Consider the following 21586-nt stretch of genomic DNA (forward strand, 5'->3'; position numbering starts at 1 on the left):
AAACCTGCCAGACCCCCTTAACCCGTCAGAGGGAAGCAAAAAAGGTGCACACACTATATATACGCTTTTTGCAGTTCACCTTTAATGCAAATTTGGGCAGTGCTCAAAAAGCAAATTTGGGCACCCCCAAACTAGACCCCTTGATAATACATCAACTTTTTTCCAGTCTATCAGGGAGCTCTTTGTTTCTTTCAGAGGAGAGGAGTTACTCTGAGCCAACCCCCATCCATGCCCCCATCTCTCCTTTGCACCCTGACCAATAGCAGGAATGATTCTGAAACAACCAGTGGGCTTGCTACAGATTGACATGAGTGATTCCTTGCTCTGGGGCCTAGCCCAGCTAGGAGCTGGACTCAATGACCTCTTCTAGCCCATGACAGCTCAGGAGCAGGGCTAAGCCTTGGACTTTGCTCATTTTTGTTCATTGTATCCTTTGCTGAACGGTAGGAGCGCAGGCGCTGCTCCTGCGTGTGTGCACTGCAAGCCGAGTGCTCACACTATTTGCTCTGAAAAGGAGGCAGGCAAGCAAACAAAGCGAGCCACCTACAACAATCTACAAAGCCAGCCCTCAATCCAGCTTGGGGAAATGTCTTCAGTCAGCCAGCAGCATGGTGACCCTGGAGACACAGAAGGCTAAGGACCCCATTTCAGATCAGTGAGAAATGCAGCAGCACCACCAGGCAGACACAGAAACTGCCAGCGGAGTGCTTCTTTCAGTAAGCAGAGCTATGGAGAGGGCTATGGTGTAAGATATACCTAACTTCATTACCTGATTTATACAGGGTTCTACAGCACTACATGCAGCTAAAACTGACTCTCTTATTACCAGTAAGAGAGCAGGCTACACAGTAGGATATTTATGCTAACCAACACCTCTCCACCTCTGTATATTACTGTTCATACACCACAGCAAAACCAGCAGTGCTTTGAATCCAGAGGTTACAGCTGTCCAGATGTGGCTCTTTAATTGTTCTATGGGAAGCCCCAATCAAGGGGATGTGACATTTATTTGCAGGGAGGAATTAAACAATGTATTGAAATATTGCTAAGGCTGAGATCCAAACTGTCAACTGGCAGGCACTTCTGCGTTACCATTTCCTCCCTACCGTATCTCCTTGGGCCTACAGACAAGAGCCAGGTGCAATGGGACAAGTTAGGGTTGGAGTGAGCACCACCTGGATTTGCTGAGTCTATACTTCAGCCTGCACCCCAAGATACAGGATGGTATTTGTGTGGTAGACACAGCCTTATGATCACCTTCTCAAACAGATCAGAATATTTTTTCTCCTGCGATTCGAAGTCTCTCCTGGGTACGACGTCGCCGTAATCTGCTTTCATCGTGTTCAGCTCCACCTGGGCTTTTGTGAGGTCCTGCCGAGCTATCTTCAATGCCAGCGTTACCTTGACCAAGTCTTCACCCTTGACCTCTTTAAACAACAATCGTCAATGCACCGTCAGCGGGAGGGCGGTGACTGCGAGCCCGGCTCTCTGGAGCCTCGTCCTCAGGTGAGTGTTATTAAAGCCCCCAGAGGTTCTGATGTGCTGTCGCTATTAAGGCAGTGCAGCAGTCCCGGTGTTCCCAGCTTTTGACAGTTTAAGAGTCACCTGAGTCTGGCTGGGGCTGGAGCCCATCTGCTCAGAGCATGAAAATCGCCAGTCCTCTTGTGAATGTCAGCCCTGCCTCGGGGGGGAAACCGCATCTGACTGGCTGCCTTCCCCACTGCCCCACCTCCTGGGGAAGAGCAGCCAATCAGGGCTTCTGCAGGGGGCAGACAGAACTCTCTCCCCAGGAGCTGACACTCCACTCGTGGGATGGCGCTGGGGGGAAGAGGGAACTAAAGAGCACAGCAGCTCAGGGTGGCTCCATCCCCCCTCCCCTCCTGTGAGCAACAGGGGCAGGATGGTGCCTCTGCCCCTCCTGGAACCCCCTGCCTGGGAGCGGGAAGGTGGGGTGAAGAACCCAGGAGCTATCGGAGACGCAGACGTGGGACTGGGAGGACAGATCTGCTGTGGGGCTGAGGAGGTGCACAGTTAATTGCTGGGCTGAAGGAGGAGCAGATGTGGAGCTGCTCCTCCAGAATTAAGGAGGAGGAGGAAGGGGATTGGAGAGTAGCTGGAAGCTTCGCACAGCAGGGCCAGAATTTGGGAGACTCGGCAGTGCTGTAATGACCACATACACAAGGGTAGGGGTGGGACCCCACTCGATCTGCCCTTCCAGCCCTGATAACTACTCTCTGGGGATGGTTTTCCAACCAGTTATGCACCCACTTTATCGTAGCTCCATCTAGGTTATATTTCCCTAGTTTGTTTATGAGAAGCTCATATGTATAGATTTATGCAAATATGTATTTGCATAGCGCTTCAATCCCCATTGGTGACTCTGGCTGCTATTGTAATGCAAACATTCAATGCTAAAATCAGTTCTAATAAAGAACAAGGAGAAAGGCCACTTACCAGGAACTGTAGTTTTTGGAGTAAATTATCTTTGCGGACCCACATTCCCTGCCCTCCTTACCCATGTTCAAAGTCCCAGCCTGGATTTCGGGTTGGCGGGAAGGGACAGAGCAGAAGCAGGGATGTGCTCTCTTTGCGTCTGAACATTCAAATCCAGATATGGGGCGCTCATGTGGACACCAAGCGACTACTTTCTAGCAAGTTCCCAACCAGCAGCTCTGGGGGTGCAAGCGTCCCAGAGCGTGACGCTGCAGGGGCCACCTACTCAAAGAATCACTATCACTGGCAAGTTACCTGACGGGCACAAACTCAGAGCAGTTTTGTAAACACAAATACTCGAGATCCTGAACTTCCAGAAGGTTCGCTGGTTCCAAGGCCTCAACCTTGCAGCCTGCCTATCACAAGATCCTTGAGCACCAGCAACTTCCACTGAAGTCAAAAGGCACTAAGGGCTCTCAGCACCATGCAGGATTTGGCCCCGGAATACCTGTTACGCTAAGTAGCGGGTGAGTGCTGAGACTTCCATGCAATGCTGGTTATGTGGCTCTGGGTTTGGGGCTTGCTGCAGGATAAATTGCTTTCTCTACCTTGGACTTGGCGAAGCGACATTTCCAACTGCTGGTTGCGCATTTCATTCAGGTCTGCTAGCAGCAGCTTGCGTGCGTCACACTCGTTAATGTATCGCATGTATTCCTTGGCCACATTCTTCCGCAGCTTGTTCACCTGCAGGGGACAGGATACTGGGCTGAACTCAAGTTCTCAGATACTGTAGAGCTGAGTATCGTTGAAAAGCCCAGGAGAAAACTAATCGTTCTGTCTTTGCAACCTTAATAGCATTCTTTTACATTGTTTTGGTTGTAATATTGTACATATACAATAAACCACCTTTGTCCCATGCCCCCCCGCACCATTCCCCCCATAATCTGAACCTCTGAGAGGCTTGCAGAGAATCTGGTCCCAGCTTCCATTCCCAGATCTGCCAGAAGTGACGTGCAACCTCTCCGTTACCCCAGCTGTACAATGCAGGGGCATGAGGCTCTGCTCATCAAGGAGGGCTGTGAAGTGCACAGAACCATTAGCACCAGTCAGTGAGGAGCTGAGACTGGAACTCATGGTCTGCCCCTGTCTGGTGCCCAGAACTCCTTCCCCCAGTGGTTAAAATAGACTGAAATAGGAGTGAGTTTTCACTGCACAAGCCAAGGAGCAGTGGATGGGGTGGCGAGCTGCACCTTCAATAGGGTTACCATACGTCCGGATTTTACCAGACATGTCTGGCTTTTTGGGCCTCAAATCCCCGTCCGGGAGGAAATCCCAAAAAGCCGGACATGTCCGGGAAAATAGGGAGGGAGGGGTCGCGGGGCTTGGGTCCGGGCCGGAGCCTGGGGCCGGCGGTGCTCGGCCGGGGGCCGGGGCCACTGGGGTCGGCGGTGCTCAGCCGGGGCCGCCAGGGCAGGGCAGGCCGGAGCCGCTTGGCCGAAACCAGGGCCGGCGCCCCAGGGCCCGAGCCAAGCCAGGCGGGAGACGACGGGGCCAGAGCCTCTTGGCCTGGGCCAGCCGGCCGCCATAGGGAGCCGCTTGGCCAGGGGGGCCGGACTGGGCCGCGCCACGCTGCGCCCCGCCCCAGCCCCGGCTTACCTGCTGCCTCCCTGTTTCAGGCTTCCCGCGAACATTTGATTTGCAGGAAGCAGGGGAGGTGGAGGAGCAGGGGGGCGGAGGCGGGGGAAGGGGCGGAGTTGAGGCAGGGCCGGAGTGTCCTCCTTTTTTTTAATTAAAATATGGTAACCCTACCTTCAAGCCAAGAAGAGGAGGGGGAGCTTAACCTTTGCATTTAGAGGGAACTGTGCTTCCCACACTCACCTTTACTTGCCTAACCCCTGCCTTCCCCGAGGCCAATGCGGTGACAGCAGCTGCTGCTGCTGTGCTATCCCCCAGTCTGGAGTTCTAGCTCTGTGGCCGCAAGAAGCATGCTTAGTGTGGACGGACAGCATGTTAGGAAGCACTGTGTGGCTGGAGCATGCTCAGTGTGGATGGAATGGTTGGAGATTTTAGCTAAGTAGGTGCAAATGGTGATGCTCAGTAGTTATAGGTCAGCTAAATCTGCGTGGATTTTCATGAGGCCAGCAAAAGGCACTTCCTCAACCCCTGCCCCATTTCAAGTTCCCGCTTCAAAGCCTGAAAGTGCCAGAGCTCCTTAAAGAAACAACTAAATACATCTTTTGACAGCGTCAAAACTATATCCATTTTCTCCTAACTTCTTTTTTAGAAACAGCTGTCACGGAGTCCCCGGGCGATGCTCTGGAACTGCTCCAGACGAAGCCAGCCAGGACTCTGGGGGAGCCTCCTCTCTCTGAGCAGACTGTCGCCAGGGCAAGAAGCTTCCACAGCTTCGACCTTCCTGGGTCTGACCTCGGAGCATTCAGCATCCCCTGCCCCACCGTGCGCTTCCCACAGCGAGTCCGCCCGGGCAGAGCTCCTGGGGAAGCCAGAGGGCCATGCCCCCCAACTCCGCAGTCAGACGTGACTCTAGCCAGTGGGTAAAATAGAAGGTTTATTAGTCGACAGGAACATAGCGTAGGACAGAACTTGTTAGCACAGAAATCAGTGACTTTCAGCCAAGTCCATCTTGGGGGGAGGGGAGCCCAGAGCCAGGGCTCTGATCCTTCCCCTGCGTCACAAGCCAGCGGAGACTGACCCGCTGCCAGCCGCCTGGCCTCTGCCCTGCCCGTTGCTCCTCCTCTGGCCTTTGTCTCGCTTCCCAGGCCAAGAATCACCTGGTCGCATCCCCCTCCTGGGTCTCAGGTTCTGAAGGGGCGGCCACAGCACCGTGCAGGCAGCTGGAGCAGCCCCCGCAAAAGTCACACCCCCTTATTCCCACCACCTAGACATTGGTGCGATACACAGGGAAACTGAGGCACCAACAGCATTCAAGCAAAACAGTAAGACTCACATAGGCTCACATACAACATAACAAGGGAAAATCCGCACTTCGTCACAACAGCTTCACTCAGTTCTTGCTGAAACTTAAAACAAAATCCACAGGAGGCAGTGCGATGGGGCATGGGGTGTCCACCCCACAGAAGGCTGAAGGGGTTAAGGTAGCTACATGGGCCAATTCACCTCCTTGGCTGCACCTGGAGGAGGAACCCGGGAGCAGTATAGTAACACCCATTGTTTCATGTTCTCTGTGTATATCTATATCTTCCTACTGTATTTTCCACTCCATGCATCCGATGAAGTGGGCTGTAGCCCACAAAAGCTTATGCTCAAATAAATGTGTTAGTCTCTAAGGTGCCACAAGGACTCCTGTTCTTTTTGCTGCTACAGACTAACACGGCTGCTACTCTGAAATCAGACTAATTAGAGACAAGACTCTGCTGGACAGGGACAGGAACAGGAGGGGCCTGTATAAAGTTCAGTAGCTGAGAACAGCTGGGGGTGGCAGAGTGAGAACGCTGCAGTCACTCTTGAGGTGAGAGAAGGCAAGGTAGGAAACAGCCCAGGGATAAAACTGTGCTGACTTTCACTGCTTGTTGTAAGGTCCCTGGGCTGGAATCCCATGTAGAGGGCATGCCTGGATCCCCCTACCAGCCCCTGGAGAAGTGGCATCATTAAGGGGGAAGTGAAAGGGAAGACTGCCTAGGACAGTGGGTCCTGAGAGATGTTGATACAGTGGGAGGGGAGGACTACAGGGACTTGGTCAGAGGACCAAGCCACAAAGTGGGCGCAGATGAATCCTGAGGGATAAGAGCGCTGGAGTACAACTGCAGGAAGTGGCATTGACCTTGCAGAGCAAATCCCCAGCTGTGGCCAGAAGGAGGTGCTCTAGCAGTGAGTAGAGCACCCCTGTGACACACAGACACCTCAGATTCTAGCCTGAGCAGTTTGTTTGACAAAGTTATAAGTAACTGAAAACTTATCAATGGAAAATGTTAGGCAGACTTCGCTGTAAGTGTCACTACCAGCATCACCTACAATAAAATGAATGATAGATACAATATGGACAGGTAGATACGGGTACACCGACACATACAAATGGAAATGGGAGTCATGTGACACACTTTGAAGCCATGAACTCAATTGCATTTCCCATGCATTGCTGACTGACTCTCTGCCCACTAACTCTCCTCCCCCGGGACTCATCTAGTATTCCACAGTTCTTAGGAACTTCAGCCATTTTAAATATTTCCTCCTTCTCCCCTAAATGGGGATTTCCCACAGAAAATCCATCTGCCCAAAATCCAGGCCAGGGACATCCTTTCTATACATAGAAATGTCATGGCTTTATATCTGATGTCTTGTGGTCTGATCTTCATCCCACTGGAAGAGGGAGAATTAGAGCTGGACTCAGTAGTCACGCAGCTCTGCAGGGCCATGAGACATTGGTGTTTATCATCAAGACAGTTTTTAGATCTCTTTTAGATTACTCTAATTGTTTTTTTTTATGTGGTTGGTATAAATATTTTTCTCAACACTCATGAGGGAGGATCTAAATAACTCATGTGTGGCCTTGTCACGTGCCCATCCCATGTATTGTGTCCACAGACCCAGTGAAAAGCATTGACATGATGGCTGGGGAAGACACTGCACCTCTATGCTTGGCAGTTCATAGCCCTGGCACCCCTGGACTTGCTACGTTAGTTACGAAAGTAAAAAAATTGCTTGAGCCCTGACCCCTCTTTCATTACAAATTAAGCACCAGGGAAGACAAACCTACATCCACAACGCAGAAGAGTTTTGACAGCCTAGCACAGAGGAACGTGCCATCCGCAGGGAACGTTGGGCTGGAGACCTCTGCATTAGCACGGAATCAGGCTGAGCATGCCAAATCATCAGCACCTTACGAAGCCTGGGGCTGCTCTCAGTGGGAGCAGGATCGGGCTGTCTGGGACTAGGTGCATAAGGCTGGGGTGGGAAACATCTGGTTGATCATTATCCCACTTTACCTGAGTCTGCAGGGAGCCCTTCTCCTCCTTCATCTTGTCAATAAGCTTTAACAAATACAGTTTCTCTTTCTTCAGCCTCGTTATTTCAGCTTTCTCCTCCTCCTGGAGTGCCACAATCTGCCGGGTGCACTCATCGGACACAGACACCAGCATTGCCTTCAAGGGCTCTAGGGAGCGGATCTTCTCCCTCAGGTGAGCTAGAGGAGGAAAGGGTGGGCTCTCAGAATTAAGGATTCAATAGGCAGACGAGTCAAATTCCATAGCCCTATCTAAGACCTACTGTTCAAGACTGGAACCTGGGACAAAACCAGCAAGTTTTTCCTCCACCTGCTATGGTGAGCAGCTGAGGGCCGGCTTTCTTTGGAATTCTAGCTTTTGGGACTGTATTCTGCTGATCTCTCTTCCTATAGGTATAAGCTCCATGTGGGCTGCTGATCTTAATTCACTGCTCTTTATATTGGTTCCAAACACTAAATGCAAAAAGGATCTCTGGCTTTTTTTGAGCACCCATGATTCTCTTCAGATGTGGCCAGCTCCCCCCAGGTTTCACTTTAACAGATCTCCCAGAGTGGAATGGCAGATGGGTGGGGTAGAGTCAGCTGGTAGCTCATTACCCATCCACTACCAGAAAGAGACAGCTTGAATCCTCCATTCTTCTCCTGCTGGAGATATCTGCCTCTAGATCCACGGCTGCATGTGTGCTGCTCCCCTAGGAGTGATTGTCAGGAACACCTGGTCACTCCCAACCATGATTTCTCTTCCCTTTTGCGGATGCTCCTCCCTCTTACCAGGCTCTCTTCCCTTTGACTCCTCCAGAAGATTGCCCATGATGACTCACGTGCCTTTCCCACCCTGCTCTCTGACTCCTCTGGCAGAACCCAAGGGCTCTGCTCTAATTTGGACCTTCCACTGAAATAATTTTTTTCTTAAACTCACCTATGGGGTAGACATAGTGACAGCACTTATTCTATTGCTGATACTCCAGCTACAAATACACAACAAGATGCCGTGGGTTTTGATTGCTTGTCTTTCCTATTTTTATGAGACCAAATGCTCCCAGGATTAAAGGAGTTGCTCAAAGATGCCATGTGCACTGAGCTCAAATGATAGCACAGCAAGGGCTCTGCCATAATAACTGCTATGCCGAGCCAGCAAGCATCCGTTTTGGAGAGAGGAGTGAATGGAAGGAAAGAATTGCTGGTGAGGTCCAGAGAGCCCGACTTGCTCTCTTCCACCAAAAACCATCCTGGCATTGTATTTATGCACAGACGTTGTAGGATGGTCTGCATTTTACAACTTAAAGTGCATGCAGTCCTAGAATAGGAGGCACTATTTCTCATCCCACTTTTCTATCAATAAAAACGATGCACAGGCGATTTCACTCCAGGGCTGTGACTACTCTGAGGTGTCTTTCTTTTTGGTCAAGTTTTCCCACTGTTGCACGTACACTGAAGCAGCTCCCCTCATAGTAGCACTGTGGGGAGCACCAGAGTATACCAGCCTCCAGGACTTTCACCACCTGCTCAGGGCAGGTCTAGAGAAGGTGCTGTTAAAATCACCCACAGCAAGTCTACACTGCTGTTCTCACCATTACTGCCACTTGTGGAGCTGTGCTAGTGCAAGCGAGGCAGACTGTGGTGAAAAGCCCTGTGTAGGGAGGGTCCTAGGATATGCTGAGTCCAGCCATTGCCAGTTCTCATCAGATGAGCTCAAATAACAGACTGTTGGAAAGGAAAAGTGAAAGGTCCAGTTTCTGTAGTAATCCAAAGGAATAAATTTACTCCTGTTACCGGCACACTAGAGATACAACACAACATTCCTCACAACATCCTAAGTCATGACATTATGGTGACACGTGCTATTTTACTCACATTTTCCAACGCAGGTAGTGGAAGTCACCCAGCTATGTTCTGGCTTTGAAAAAATCTCTGTAACCAGGGAGCTTACTAGGAGATTGCATCTGCTGTTTCTAACCTTCATAATTCCCTGTGGAATCTAGACACTTCAGCACAAGTAGTCACTTTCCAGAGACAAGTAGTCGCTCTTGGGAAAGTATTGTCCTTTCAAAAGATTGTGAGCTTGCCTTCACTGCAAAATTAACTCAATTTATAACTTGAGTGTTGCCCTTCACTTGTGTCTGGTCCACACACAAAACCCCGAGTAGGGTGGTGATGGTTTTAAATCGAGTGAGCTGGCCCACCAGGGGTATAAGCTAAAACTCAAGTGAGCCCAACTTGTCAGCTGCTAAGATGATCACTCTGCTGTGTGGCTGCAGGCTAAAGCCACTCAAGTGCTCCTCCGTCCTCCAACTCTCCCCATGTGTCCAGAAAGAACAGACAATTCACTGTGAAAGGATCCACAGAGTGGCTCAGCTTAAACCAATGGTCACCAACCGGTCAATCGCGATCGACTGGTCGATCCTAGAGGATTTCCTAGTCAATCGTGATCTCCAGTGGCACAGCGGGGCTGCCGCTAAGACAGGCTCCCTGCCTGCCATGTCCCCACACTGATCCCGGAAGCAGCTAGCGTGGCCCCGTGGGCAGGGGTCTCCCTCCACGCACTGCTCCAGCCTGCAAGAACCGCCCCCGCAGCTCCCATTGGCTGGGAATGGGAAGCTGTGGCCAATGGGAGCTTGCGGGGGCAGTTCTTGCAGAGAGGGGCAGCGTGCGAAGCCATGTGCCACCTGCCCCCCCCCCCCCGGGGCCACAAGAGTGCGTTGGCCCCTTCCAGGAGCGGCGTGGGGCCAGGGTGGGGAGGGAGCCTGCCTTAGCGGTAAGTGCTGCCCAGCGGGAGGCCGCAGCCCAAACCCCAGCGCTAAGCCCCTTCCAGGAGCCAGCACCCTGTACCCCCTCCTGCACCCCAACCCTGTATCCTGACCCCCCTCCCAGAACCAGCACCCTGTACCCCTTCCTGCACCCCAACACTCTGCCCCAACCCAGAGTCCCGTCCTGCACCTCAGCCCAGAGCCCCCTCCCACACTGTGAACCCCTCAGCTCAACCCAGAGCCCGCACCCCCTCCTGAACCCCAATCCCCTACCCCAACCCGGTGAAAATAAGTGAGGGTGGGGGAGAGCGAGTGACGGGGGTGGGGGAGGATGGAATGAGTGGGGTGGGGCTTTGGGGAAGGGGCAGGGCCTCGTGGAAGGGGCGGGGTAGATCCTGGGTTGCCCTTAAATTCAAAAGTGATCTTGGGTGTAAAAAGGTTGGCGAGCACTGGCTTAAACCATGGTATGTGGCCCCAGAAAGCCCAGTGCTACACACTGGTGAGTGCGGCACCAATGTCAGGACACAACAGCTCGAGTGCTGTTTTACAGTGTGGCCACTTTCAATTGAGCGAGGCTAACTTGAGAGTAGTACCTGGAGTGTAGATAACTCAAGTTTACTCTGCAGTGAAGACAGACCCTCTCATTGAGCTCGTCTTTATGGAGTCAAGTATCAGAGGGGTTAGCCGTGTTAGTCTGAATCTGTAAAAAGCAACAGAGGGTCCTGTGGCACCTTTAAGACTAACAGAAGTATTGGGAGCATAAGCTTTCATGGGTAAGAACCTCACTTCTTCAGATGCAAGAAGTGAGGTTCTCACCCACGAAAGCTTATGCTCCCAATACTTCTGTTAGTCTTAAAGGTGCCACAGGACCCTCTGTTGTCTTTATGGAGTTTCCAGCAACGCTAAACGTTTCTAAGAATTGTACAAATAGCTGTGGGGGTCTGTGAAGCCTCGTTCCCACAGCTTTATTTTCTGGCTTGTGCTTAATGTCTTCGTGTTCAGAAGGAGATTTTATTTCAGAAAGTTGTTTTCTAGGAGACAGAGCACCAACTAGCACAAGCCCAGTGTGCTCTGGTTACTCACACGAGCTAATAGGGAATGAGACAGCTGCCGAGTCACTCACACTAGCAAGATAAGGCCCAACTGGCTATGATGTAAAATATGGCACACACAGTTAAAGTATGTTGCCATACTGGAGGCTTGGCTTCAGTTTCAATAGGAGATGAAGTGCTATAGAGATAGCATGCTCATCTCTAGGGATAGGGAGGTGTCTCTTTTTGTTCAGTCCATACAAACCATCAAGCAATTGAAGAATGATTCTGACTTGCTGCAGCCAAATTCCTGTGATCAAGAGTCAGACTTCAGGTACAGAGCTATTCTACTGACTCACTCTGACAGCAGACTGGTGCTGACTCATTAGCTCCGATTCAGGAGCATAAGACTGCAAGTCCTTCTGCAGCAAGAGAGAATGTGGAGAAGGGACAGGAAGTTCTGCAGGGAGAAACCCAGCTCAGACGGGCTCACGCTAAGGTTTATATCTATACGTGCAGTATTGCATAAATGAAGAATAAAGACAAATCCTAGGAATGGAATGAGTCATAACCCATTGTGTGTGCTGCACAGAGTGAGGTGGAGAACTCACTTGATTATAGTCCCCTCCAGCTCTCTCTAGTTGAAAGGATGGTGGCTCTGTGAGGCTCATAGATGGGGGAAAACTTTAATAGGGAAAAATGGGTAGCTCCTCACAACAGAGAGAGATGGCAGGATCCCCACCCTAAACTTAAAAAACAACATATCCCTGCTTCATTTTTATTTTTATTCTTAAAGCTTCCAAATCCATTTGTTACCATGGCAGCTAGATTCTCCAGGCAGGCCAGTGTATTCACTTGGCTTCCAAAAATAGTTGTATTATAAACACATGTTGTTGGGTTCCCCTAGACTCTATGGGGAACATTGCACCCTAACTTACATGGAAGGGTAAAATAAACATCTAAATTTAGATGTTTAAGAAGCAACACAGTTTGGCCTGAGTGGGGAATGGAAACCAGACCATGGAGGGAACTCATGGAGACAAATCACCACTAGATTGAGGTGGTCAAACTGCTCAAGGGGAAATTGTCTTAATGTTTTAAATTCATAGTTAAAACTGACTTCTTTCCCCAGTTAAGAGCCTGCTGCCACCATCCAGGATACTGCTGCACAAAGAAAGGTTTTGGGACTAGCTGGTTCGGTGGAATGGTAATGGGACATAGAATATTTCACTTTCAGGACACTGCTTCAATGGAGATGGAACTTCTACCATCTGACAGCTGGTCAATGGCCTGTGTGAGATGAGTGGACGGTTAGTCTATTTCTATCCATCTGTAGTGTTTATAAAGCATCCATTGCTGTGACCTCTGAGCACTGGACAAGTTTGATGTACACTAGGAGCTACCTGGAAGCAGTCAGTTCAGTCTTTGCCTGCCCTGCTATAAGTGTTATGCCAACCCTAGTTTCCAATGCAATTGGATTCACATCATTAAAAACATCGGCCCACTCCACCATGAGAGTGGTCCTTCCGGGGCAGAGTTGAGGCACTGCTCCTGTCTGGCTTGGGTCCATTCTGGAGATTGATGGGCGGAAATTCTCTATCAGTGAGGCAGAACCAACCGATCATTAGACAGACAGACTCTCCGGTTCACAATAAGTACAAGAGGTAGTTAACAAGAGCCCATTTATTATTATTTTGGCATTGAAGCCTGCCTCTACTGCTCATCCTGTAACTATCCGATATAGCTAATCTACTGTGTAAAGCCACCCGTCTAGAATGACTGTTACTCCCAGCAGAACAGAATCCAAGGTCTTACCCAATGTAACTTCATACTCATTCTTTATGGCAGACAGCAGGGGCTTGTAGGTTTTGAAGTCCTCTATGAAGAACTCAAAGATCTCTCTATAAGGCTAACAGAAGACAGAGAGAGAGAGAGGGAGCACTATCAAGGACTCTGTTCATTTTCCTTATCCAGAACTTTGGGCTAGCTGTTGAGGCAATCACTGTTGCTGTCTTAATGACTGCACAGATTATGCCGTAGTTGTCAACATCCTTTTAAAAATACTGTAAAGTCTTAATAAAATAAACACCATTACATTAGCTGCATATTGAGAATTGGATCCCAAAGTAAGTCACAAAAAATATACTTCCGGCTTTGCCATTGAAATGCAACGACTTCTGAGGGGGAGGATGACAGACAGGAATGGGAAATATTGACAGTGGGGCAATGGGAAAGTTTGGCCAAGTATCCTAGGGCAAATCCCCAATCATATGAAAAATGCCATGGGATCTTTAGTGTCTGAGCAGAGCTGATAGGACCTCAGGTTTTGGGGTGAGCAAATTTTGTTCTGTGTGGTAGCTAAGTTATTTGCAGAATATGAGCCAGTTGTGACTGATCAGGGTTTGCCCTTAGAGTTCAAGATAATTATAACATGATGTTTATTGCCAATATCTCCAAAATCCCTTACATTTGGTGCCAGTGCTTGATATTCATTGAAAGCCTGGAACAGCCTAGTGACACAGAATTCCATCGAAAATTCCAAGCCACTATAGAGCTAGACCTGGACATGAAACTAAGTAATCTGGTCTTTTCTATAACTTTTCCCTTGTTTAATACAGACATTTACTGCCAAGCAGAACAGCCTACAGCAGTAACAGGTAACTGTAAAGGGACTATATTCCTGTAGACATATCTGTAATGAACCACTTCTATTTTCTTCTATTCATTTCATTTTAACTAAGAAAGGCATTCCTGGCAGTGCCTCAGAGTTCCTCACATCCCCACTGCATGCTGAACTCTCTAATCACCCTGGGGTGTGCCTCCGTACTAAAGATAAGTGAAAAGAGACATTGCTTTGCCCCTTTGTCAGTGTTGTCTATTTAGATACTAAGGGAGGCTGGTCAGGGATTGTCTCTCCCTACCTCTATGGTCGGGAGGGTCAAACTCGTTTGGGAGGGAGTGGAAATTAGTACCTTTCAGTCGGTGTCCCTGGGCTGGAGTACCAGTCACCAGGAAGGGCTTCCCAGTCTCACTGACTGCAGAGTGGACCCCTTTACTGAAGCAGTTGCGGGGTTCACTTAAAGAAATTTCTCATTTATGAAACCTCCTTCCCTCTGTCCAGTTACCGCTCTTTATTCCCCTCCACCCAACCCTTTCCCCTCACCCCCACTGGGGTTCTTTCCCCTCTTTTGTGGCCTCTTTGGGGATTTGACTCTGTCTCCACACCCCCAAACTGGGTGAGTGGGGAGAGTAGAGCAAGAGCTGCTTCCCTGAACCTGGGGTGATCTGATCTGCAGAAGGGGAGGCAGGGAGAAGCAGGGGCAGGGAAGAGAGAAGGAAGAAGTCTCTCCACTGTGCGCATTTGTCAGCAAGGCTCTACAAAGGGGCTCAGCAGGAGGAGGGGGACTCAGTGTCCCATGCCCAATCCCGCATGAGGCTGGAGAAATGGGTCTTGGGGTCAGATCTGGCCCGTGAGCTGTATGCTTGGAACCCTGGCCTGGGAGAATGGGGTCCTGGTCAAGTGTGGGCCCTGTTTATTTATATCATAGTAGTGCAAGGCAATGCGTGAAGGCCATAGTCTGGAACTTCAGCAATTGCATTTGGCCCACGAGTTGCATTCTGGGGCCCATTCACATTTCCAAAAACCAATGGAGAAATGAGGTAGTGGCTGCTCAAGAAAACCTGAAGTGTTCTAGGAGGTGCTAAGTGTTATCAGTGTTATCAAAGCGCAGTTACACTGCTTTGTGCACATTGCTTCCAAGTGCCAAGCAAAGCCAGTTCTCATTCCGCACTGGCCACAGGGTCTTCTCTTCCCATCTGCTTTTCTTTTAAGGAACCTATGAATGGCCGGTTTAAAAAAAAATAAAAATCCATCCCACTCTGCACTGATGTTTGAATTCACCAGTGTCTCCCTTCCATCAGACCTGGAGCTTAAGTTCCTGAGCGTTCTCTTTAGTCAGGTCCAGAGACTGCAGCTCTTTCCTTAGGTAGCATTCCAGCTCTTCCAGGTATCGTGGTTTTGCAATGGTAAGAGAAGCCTGTTTCTTGCTGCAGACAGACAGAAAATGACAGGCAAAATTCTACCACATCTATGGTTCACCATCAATGAGCTCTAGGGTTCTCTCCTCCCACCCCCCATCGCTTTACTGTAGCGGTACATCTTTCCAATATGAGAGAGACTCTGTGTCCTGAGTGGCTGAAAGGAACAGAGGCAGATTCGATTGCCACCCAGCCAGACTTGCGTGCACAACTCAGGTTCAGCAGGGCTGTGCCTCATATATAGGTTACACTACAAAGAGACTCACAATTTTCCCTGCTGAATATCTGTGAAAAGAAGTACTGGAGTCCATCTCTATTTGTGTCAGTCTGGAGTACAGTGTGTATTTGAGGCAGAGAGCAGGTCTTCCTCCCATTACATTTTCTGTCCTCCCATCTAGGCCCAAAACTAGAGGAGATCTGGCAATCTGGCATTGGAGTTCTCATCAAGGTGTGTGTGAGAGGGAGGGAGAGAGAGTGTGTGCATGTGTGAGAGAGTTTGTCTGTCTGCTCCTCTGTGTGTATGCGGCGCCTCTCCTTGCACCAACCCACTTCCCATTACTAACCTCGCAACCAGGGCTGGCTAGCCTCCAGTGTCCTGGCTGGCTGGCCAAGCTGCTGGCCTGCAGGGAGGTGACAACTCCCAGTCACCATCAATACAGGGTTCAGATGCAGCCAAATTTACTTGAATGCTTATTTACATCAATCAAATTTGTTCTAGTTGGAGCCTGCCCTGTTGGCTGACAGGAGTTGTAGTCAACTCTGTCCTGGAATGCGCCTGACTGCCTAGGCGGGATACCCAGGGAAAGGCCTGAAAGGTCTGGAAATGAGGGGTGGGGTAAAGGCATTCCCCTTGGGGGTAGGGCTATTCCTGGCATGCTGACATTAGGATTCTTCAGCCACCTACAGTATGTCTCCCCCACTGGGATACCTTTTTGGTATAGAAAGCCAGGCTGGGGGTGCTGTATCAGGAGATAATAAATGCCAACTGATTAGTTTCAGATGACTCAGAGACAATCCAAGTTCTTTGCACAGGAAACCGAGAGCTCTCTAGGACAAGGGTGCCTTTTTCCTATCCCCTCATCCATTCTTGCTACATTGTGCTAATTAACAACAGTTACATTTAAAATCCCCCAGACCTCTTAATTATCATACCATCAAAGCTTCTTAGAGTCTGCAAAAACAACGAGGAGTCCTTGTGGCACCTTAGAGACTAACAAATTTATTTGGGTATAAGCTTTCGTGGGCTAAAACCCACTTCATCAGATGCATGGAGTGGAAAATTCAGTAGGCAGGTATAAATATACAGCACATGAAAAGATGGGAGTTGCCTTACCAAGTGGGGGGTCAGTGCTAATGAGGCCAATTCAATTAGGATGGATGTGGCCCATTCCCAACAGTTGACAAGAAGGGGTGAATATCAACAGAGGGAAAATAACTTTTTGTAGTGCTAACGAGGCCAATTCAATCATAGTGGAGGTGGCCCATTCCCAATGGTTGACAAGAAGGTGTGAGTATCAACAGAAGGAAAATTATTTTTTGTAGAGACCCAGCCAGTCCCAGTCTTTATTCAGGCCTAATTTCATGGTGTCAAGCTTGCAAATTAATTCCAGTTCTGTAGTTTCTCATTTAAGTCTGGTTTTGAATTTTTTTTGTTGAAGAATGTCCACTTTTAAGTCTGTTATTGAGTGTCCAGGGAGATTTAAGTGCTCTCCTACACAAGATCCATCGTCTACAGCCAAGCCCTAGGATACAATTGCATGTGCTCCAATCCCTCAGACAGAGACAAACACCTACAGGATCTCTATCAAGCATTCTTAAAACGACAATACCCACCTGGGGAAGTGAAGAAACAGACTGACAGAGCCAGAAGAGTACCCAGAAGGACAGGCCCAACAAAGAAAGTAACAGAATGCCACTAGCCATCACCTACAGCCCCCAACTAAAACCTCTCCAGCGCATCATCAAGGATCTACAACCTATCCTGAAAGATGATCCCTCACTCTCACAGACCATGGGAGACAGGCCAGTCCTCAGTTACAGACAGCCCCCCAACCTGAAGCAAATACTCACCAGCACCTACACACCAAACCACAGAAATACTAACCCAGGAACCAACCCCTGCAACAAACCCCGCTGCCAACTTTGTCTGCATATCTATTCAAGGGACACCATCGTAGGACCTAACCACATCAACCACACCATCAGGGGCTCGTTCACCTGCACGTCTACCAATGTGATATATGCCATCATGTGCCAGCAATGCCCCTCTGCCATGTACATTGGCCAAACTGGACAGTCCCTATGCAAAAGAATAAATGGACACAAATCAGACCTCAAGAATTGTAACATTCAAAAACCAGTAGAAGAACACTTAAACCTTCCTGAACACTCAATAACAGACTTAAAGGTGGCCATTCTTCAACAAAAAAACTTCAAAAACAGACTTCAATGAGAAACTGCAGAACTGGAATTAATTTGCAAACTTGACACCATCAAATTAGGCCTGAATAAAGACTGGGTCACTATAAAAAATAATTTTCCCTCTGTTGATACTCACCCCTTCTTGTCAACTGTTGGGAATGGGCCACATCCACCCTAAATGAATTGGCCTCGTTAGCACTGACCCCCCACTTGGTAAGGCAACTCCCATCTTTTCATGTGCTGTATATTTATACCTGCCTACTGAATTTTTCACTCCATGCATCTGATGAAGTGGGTTATCGCCCACGAAAGCTTATATCCAAATAAATTTGTTAGTCTCTAAGGGCCTGGCTACACTTGCGAGTTAGAGTGCATTAAAGCAGCCCCATGTGCTCTAACTCACGACACATCCACACTGGCAAGGCACGTACAGCACCTGGACTCCACGGTTAGAGCGCTCCTGGTACTTCACCTCGGCGAGTGGAATAATGTTTGATGCACCCCCGCTGGAGCGCCGCAGCGCCAGTGTGGATGCCCTGGTCTGTTAATGCGCTCTGATTGGCCTCCAGAAGTGTTCCACTATGCCTGTTCTAGCCACTCTGGTCATCACTTTGAACTCTATTGCCCTGCCCTCAGATGACCAACCATCAGATCTGCCTTTTAAATTCTCTGGGAATTTTGAAAATCCCCTTCCGGTTTGCTCAGCCAGGCGTGGAGTGCTCTCAGCGAATCTTTCCAGGTGACCATGCTTCCATGCGCCAGGCGATCCCCAGTATGGAGCAATGGCGAGGTGCTGGAGCTCATCAGTGATTGGGGGGAGGAAGCTGTGCAGTCCCAGCTGCGCTCCAGCCGTAGGAATTATGATACTTTTGGGCAGATATCAAGGGACATGATGGAAAGGGGCCATGACCAGGACGCACTGCAGTGGAGGTTTAAAGTGAAGGAACTGCGGAACGCCTACTGCAAAACCCGTGAGGCAAACAGCTGCTCCGGTGGTGCCCCTGCGACCTGCCGTTTCTACAAAGAGCTGGACATGATACTTGAGGGCGACCCCACCTCCACTCCGAGGACCACCATGGACACTTCAGAGCCCAGTTCAACGAGGGAGGAGGAGGAAAGTGGGAGCGAGGGTGCTGAGGAGGAGGAAGACACCCCGTCATCCCTAGATGCATGCAGCCAGGAGCTGTCCTCAAGACAGGAGGAAGGTAGCCAGTCGCGGCGTCCGGTGCTTGGGGAAGGACAAACACCAGAGGAGGTTCCCGGTAAGCGGCTTTTATTTTAGGAAGGAAGTTATTCAGTGCGGGCTCTTGGGGCGAGGAGGGTTAGGGCTGCATGCAGGCCTACATGCGGAATAGGGCATTGATGTGCTCTCTCACATCACGGTAATCGGCCTCAGTGATCTCTTCAAAGGTCTCATGCAGAAGCTGGGCAATGCGCTTGCGCGGGTTTCTTGGGAGAGCCGTTGTGGTTCTTGTCCCAGCCAGGCTAACGTGTCCGCGCCACTGTGCCAAGAGGGGCGGGGGGACCATTGCTGCACACAGGCAAGCTGCATATGGGCCAGGGCAGAAGCCGCATTGCAGTAGAAGACCCTCCCTTGCTTCCCAGGTCACCCTCAGCAGCGAGATATCTTCCAGGATGAACTCCTGTGGAAAATGTGGGGACAGTGTTCAGTATAGGGGCCCCCTGCAGCTGTCTCCCCAAGACACAGAAACCCAGAGCACAGTACAGCCATGAAACAATCAGTCCCCCTTGACCCTGTGCTTACTCACCATTTTGGGGTTCCTGTGGTTTATGTGCGCTCGCTTTGGGAAAGGGCAAATTATGCTATTGTGTAAACTGTGCTTGCCCTTAAGTAAGGGAGAATCATTGCTCTGTCTGGTGTGAACAATGCTGCCTCTGTTAAGTGTTGCATTTTGCCTTTACAGATGCAACCTTGAGACCTCAGCCATCTGTGTTATCACCGGCTGAAAGACTCCAAAGAATTAGGAAGAAGCCATGTAGAAGCAAAGAGGACATGCTGCATGAAGTAATGCAGCAGTCCCTTAATGAGAATCTAAAAGCGCAGGAGTGGAGGGAGAGTGAAAGAAGGATCCGCCAGCAGAATGAGGAGCGCTGGCACCAGGGCCGGCTCCAGGGTTTTTGCTGCCCCAAGTGGCAGAGGAAAAAAAAAAAGCCGTGATCAGCAGCATTTCGGCGGTAGCTCCACCACGCCGCTTTCTTCTTTGGCGGCAGGTCCTTCCCTCCGAGAGGGACCCGCCGCTGAATTGCCGCCGAAGAGCCTGACGTGCCGCCCCTTCCCCTTGGCCACCCCAAGCACCTGCTTGCTGAGCTGGTGCCTGGAGCCGGCCCTGGCTGGCACAAAAGCGCGGAGCTCTGGCAGCAAAACATGGATCAGCTGATAAGCATCATGGAGCGCCAAGCAGACTCGATCTAGGCGCTCGTAGCCATGGAGGCAGAGCACTACCGTGCCTGCCCCCACCTGCAGCCCTTGTCCCAAAACTCTTTCCCTTGTGCCCCCATGTCACCTCCAACCCACTTTCCCCAACATCCGGGTTCTTATCGCCACCAGCCGCCTCCAACACCTGTAGCTTCACCACCCAGCCCTGAAAACTACGACCCTTACCCACTGCACTCAACCCCCATCACCATGCAGTATAGCTATCCTGAAGTGCAGCACTCACTGCACAGCACACCAGACAGGACATACACAAATCTGTGATTGTACCGTTCCCCACTCCACTCCCTTGCCCTTTCTGTTTCCCAAGCAGTTGTGTTTCTTTTCAATAAATGGATTTTTTGGCTTTGAAAACATTCTTTATTATTGCATAAAGTAAAAGATACCTTAGCCCAGGCACTGCAAATCAGCGTAGCAAACACAGATTCCTACTAGCATTGGAACCACTGCACTTCACTCCTGTGCAGGGCACCAGACATTACAGCCTCAAATTGCTCCCTCAAGGCATCCTTAATCCTTGCAGCCCCGCGCGCTAGGCCCCTCTAATAGCCCTGGTCTCTGGTTGTTCAAATTCAGCCTCTAGGTGTTGAACCTCCGAGTTCCATGCCTGAGTGAATCTTTCACCCTTCCCTTCACAAATGTTATGGAGGGTACAGCACGCGGATATAACCGCGGGGATGTTGTCATCGGCCAGGTCCAGCTTCCCACACAGAGAGCACCAGCGGCCCTTTCAACGGCCCAAAGCACACTCCACAGTCATTCTGCACCGGCTCAGCCTGCTGTTGAACTGCTCCTTGCTGCTGTCAAGGCTCACTGTGTAGGGTTTCATGAGCCACGGCATTAAGGGGTAGGCAGGGTCTCCAAGGATCACAATGGCATTTCGACTTCCCCTACGGTGATCTTCTCATCTGGGAAAAAAGTCCCGGCTTGCAGCTTCCTGAACAGGCCAGTGTTCCGAAAGATGCGTGTGTCATGCACCTTTCCGGACCAGCCTGCGTTAATGTCAATGAAACGCCCACAAGCGCTTGGAGAACCATAGAGAAATACCCCTTCCGATTAACGTACTCGGAGGCTAGGTAGTCTGGTGCCAGAATAGGAATGTGCGTCCCATCTATCGCCCCTCCGCAGTTAGGGAAACCCATTTGTGCAAAGCCAGCCACAATGTCATGCACGTTACCCAGAGTCACAGTTCTTCTGAGCAGGATGCGATTAATGGCCCTGCAAACTTGCATCAACATGATTCCAACGGTCGACTTTCCCACTCCAAACTGGTTAGCGACCGATCGATAGCTGTCTGGAGTTGCCAGTTTCCAGATTGCAATACCCACCCGCTTCTCCACCGGCAGGGCAGCTCTCAATCTCGTGCCCTTGCCCTGCAGGATGGGAATGAGCTCCTCACACTGTCCCATGAAAGTGGCTTTTCTCATCCGAAAGTTCTGCAGCCACTGCTCGTCATCCCAGACTTGCAGGATGATGTGAT

The 21586-nt window shown here is 50.1% G+C and overlaps 1 protein-coding gene across 3 annotated transcripts in view; it reads right to left on the reverse strand.

Annotated features, from left to right (window-relative positions):
* Window positions 1-21586, reverse strand: part of TSNAXIP1 (translin associated factor X interacting protein 1) — a 52129-nt gene that overhangs the window by 14963 nt on the left and 15580 nt on the right. Inside the window, exons 4-8 of one of the 3 annotated variants that reach the window (XM_054049433.1) lie at window positions 15116-15239; window positions 13008-13101; window positions 7398-7594; window positions 3042-3177; window positions 1258-1427 (exon numbers count right to left, since the gene is read on the reverse strand). In XM_054049433.1, coding sequence (XP_053905408.1) covers window positions 1258-1427; window positions 3042-3177; window positions 7398-7594; window positions 13008-13101; window positions 15116-15239 — 721 coding nt within the window. The remainder of the gene's footprint in view (window positions 1-1257; window positions 1428-3041; window positions 3178-7397; window positions 7595-13007; window positions 13102-15115; window positions 15240-21586) is intronic. The other 2 variants (XM_054049435.1, XM_054049436.1) reach the window with 2 other exon arrangements.

This window comes from Malaclemys terrapin, chromosome 14 (genome assembly GCF_027887155.1).
Source record: "Malaclemys terrapin pileata isolate rMalTer1 chromosome 14, rMalTer1.hap1, whole genome shotgun sequence".
Taxonomy (NCBI): Eukaryota; Metazoa; Chordata; order Testudines; family Emydidae; genus Malaclemys; species Malaclemys terrapin.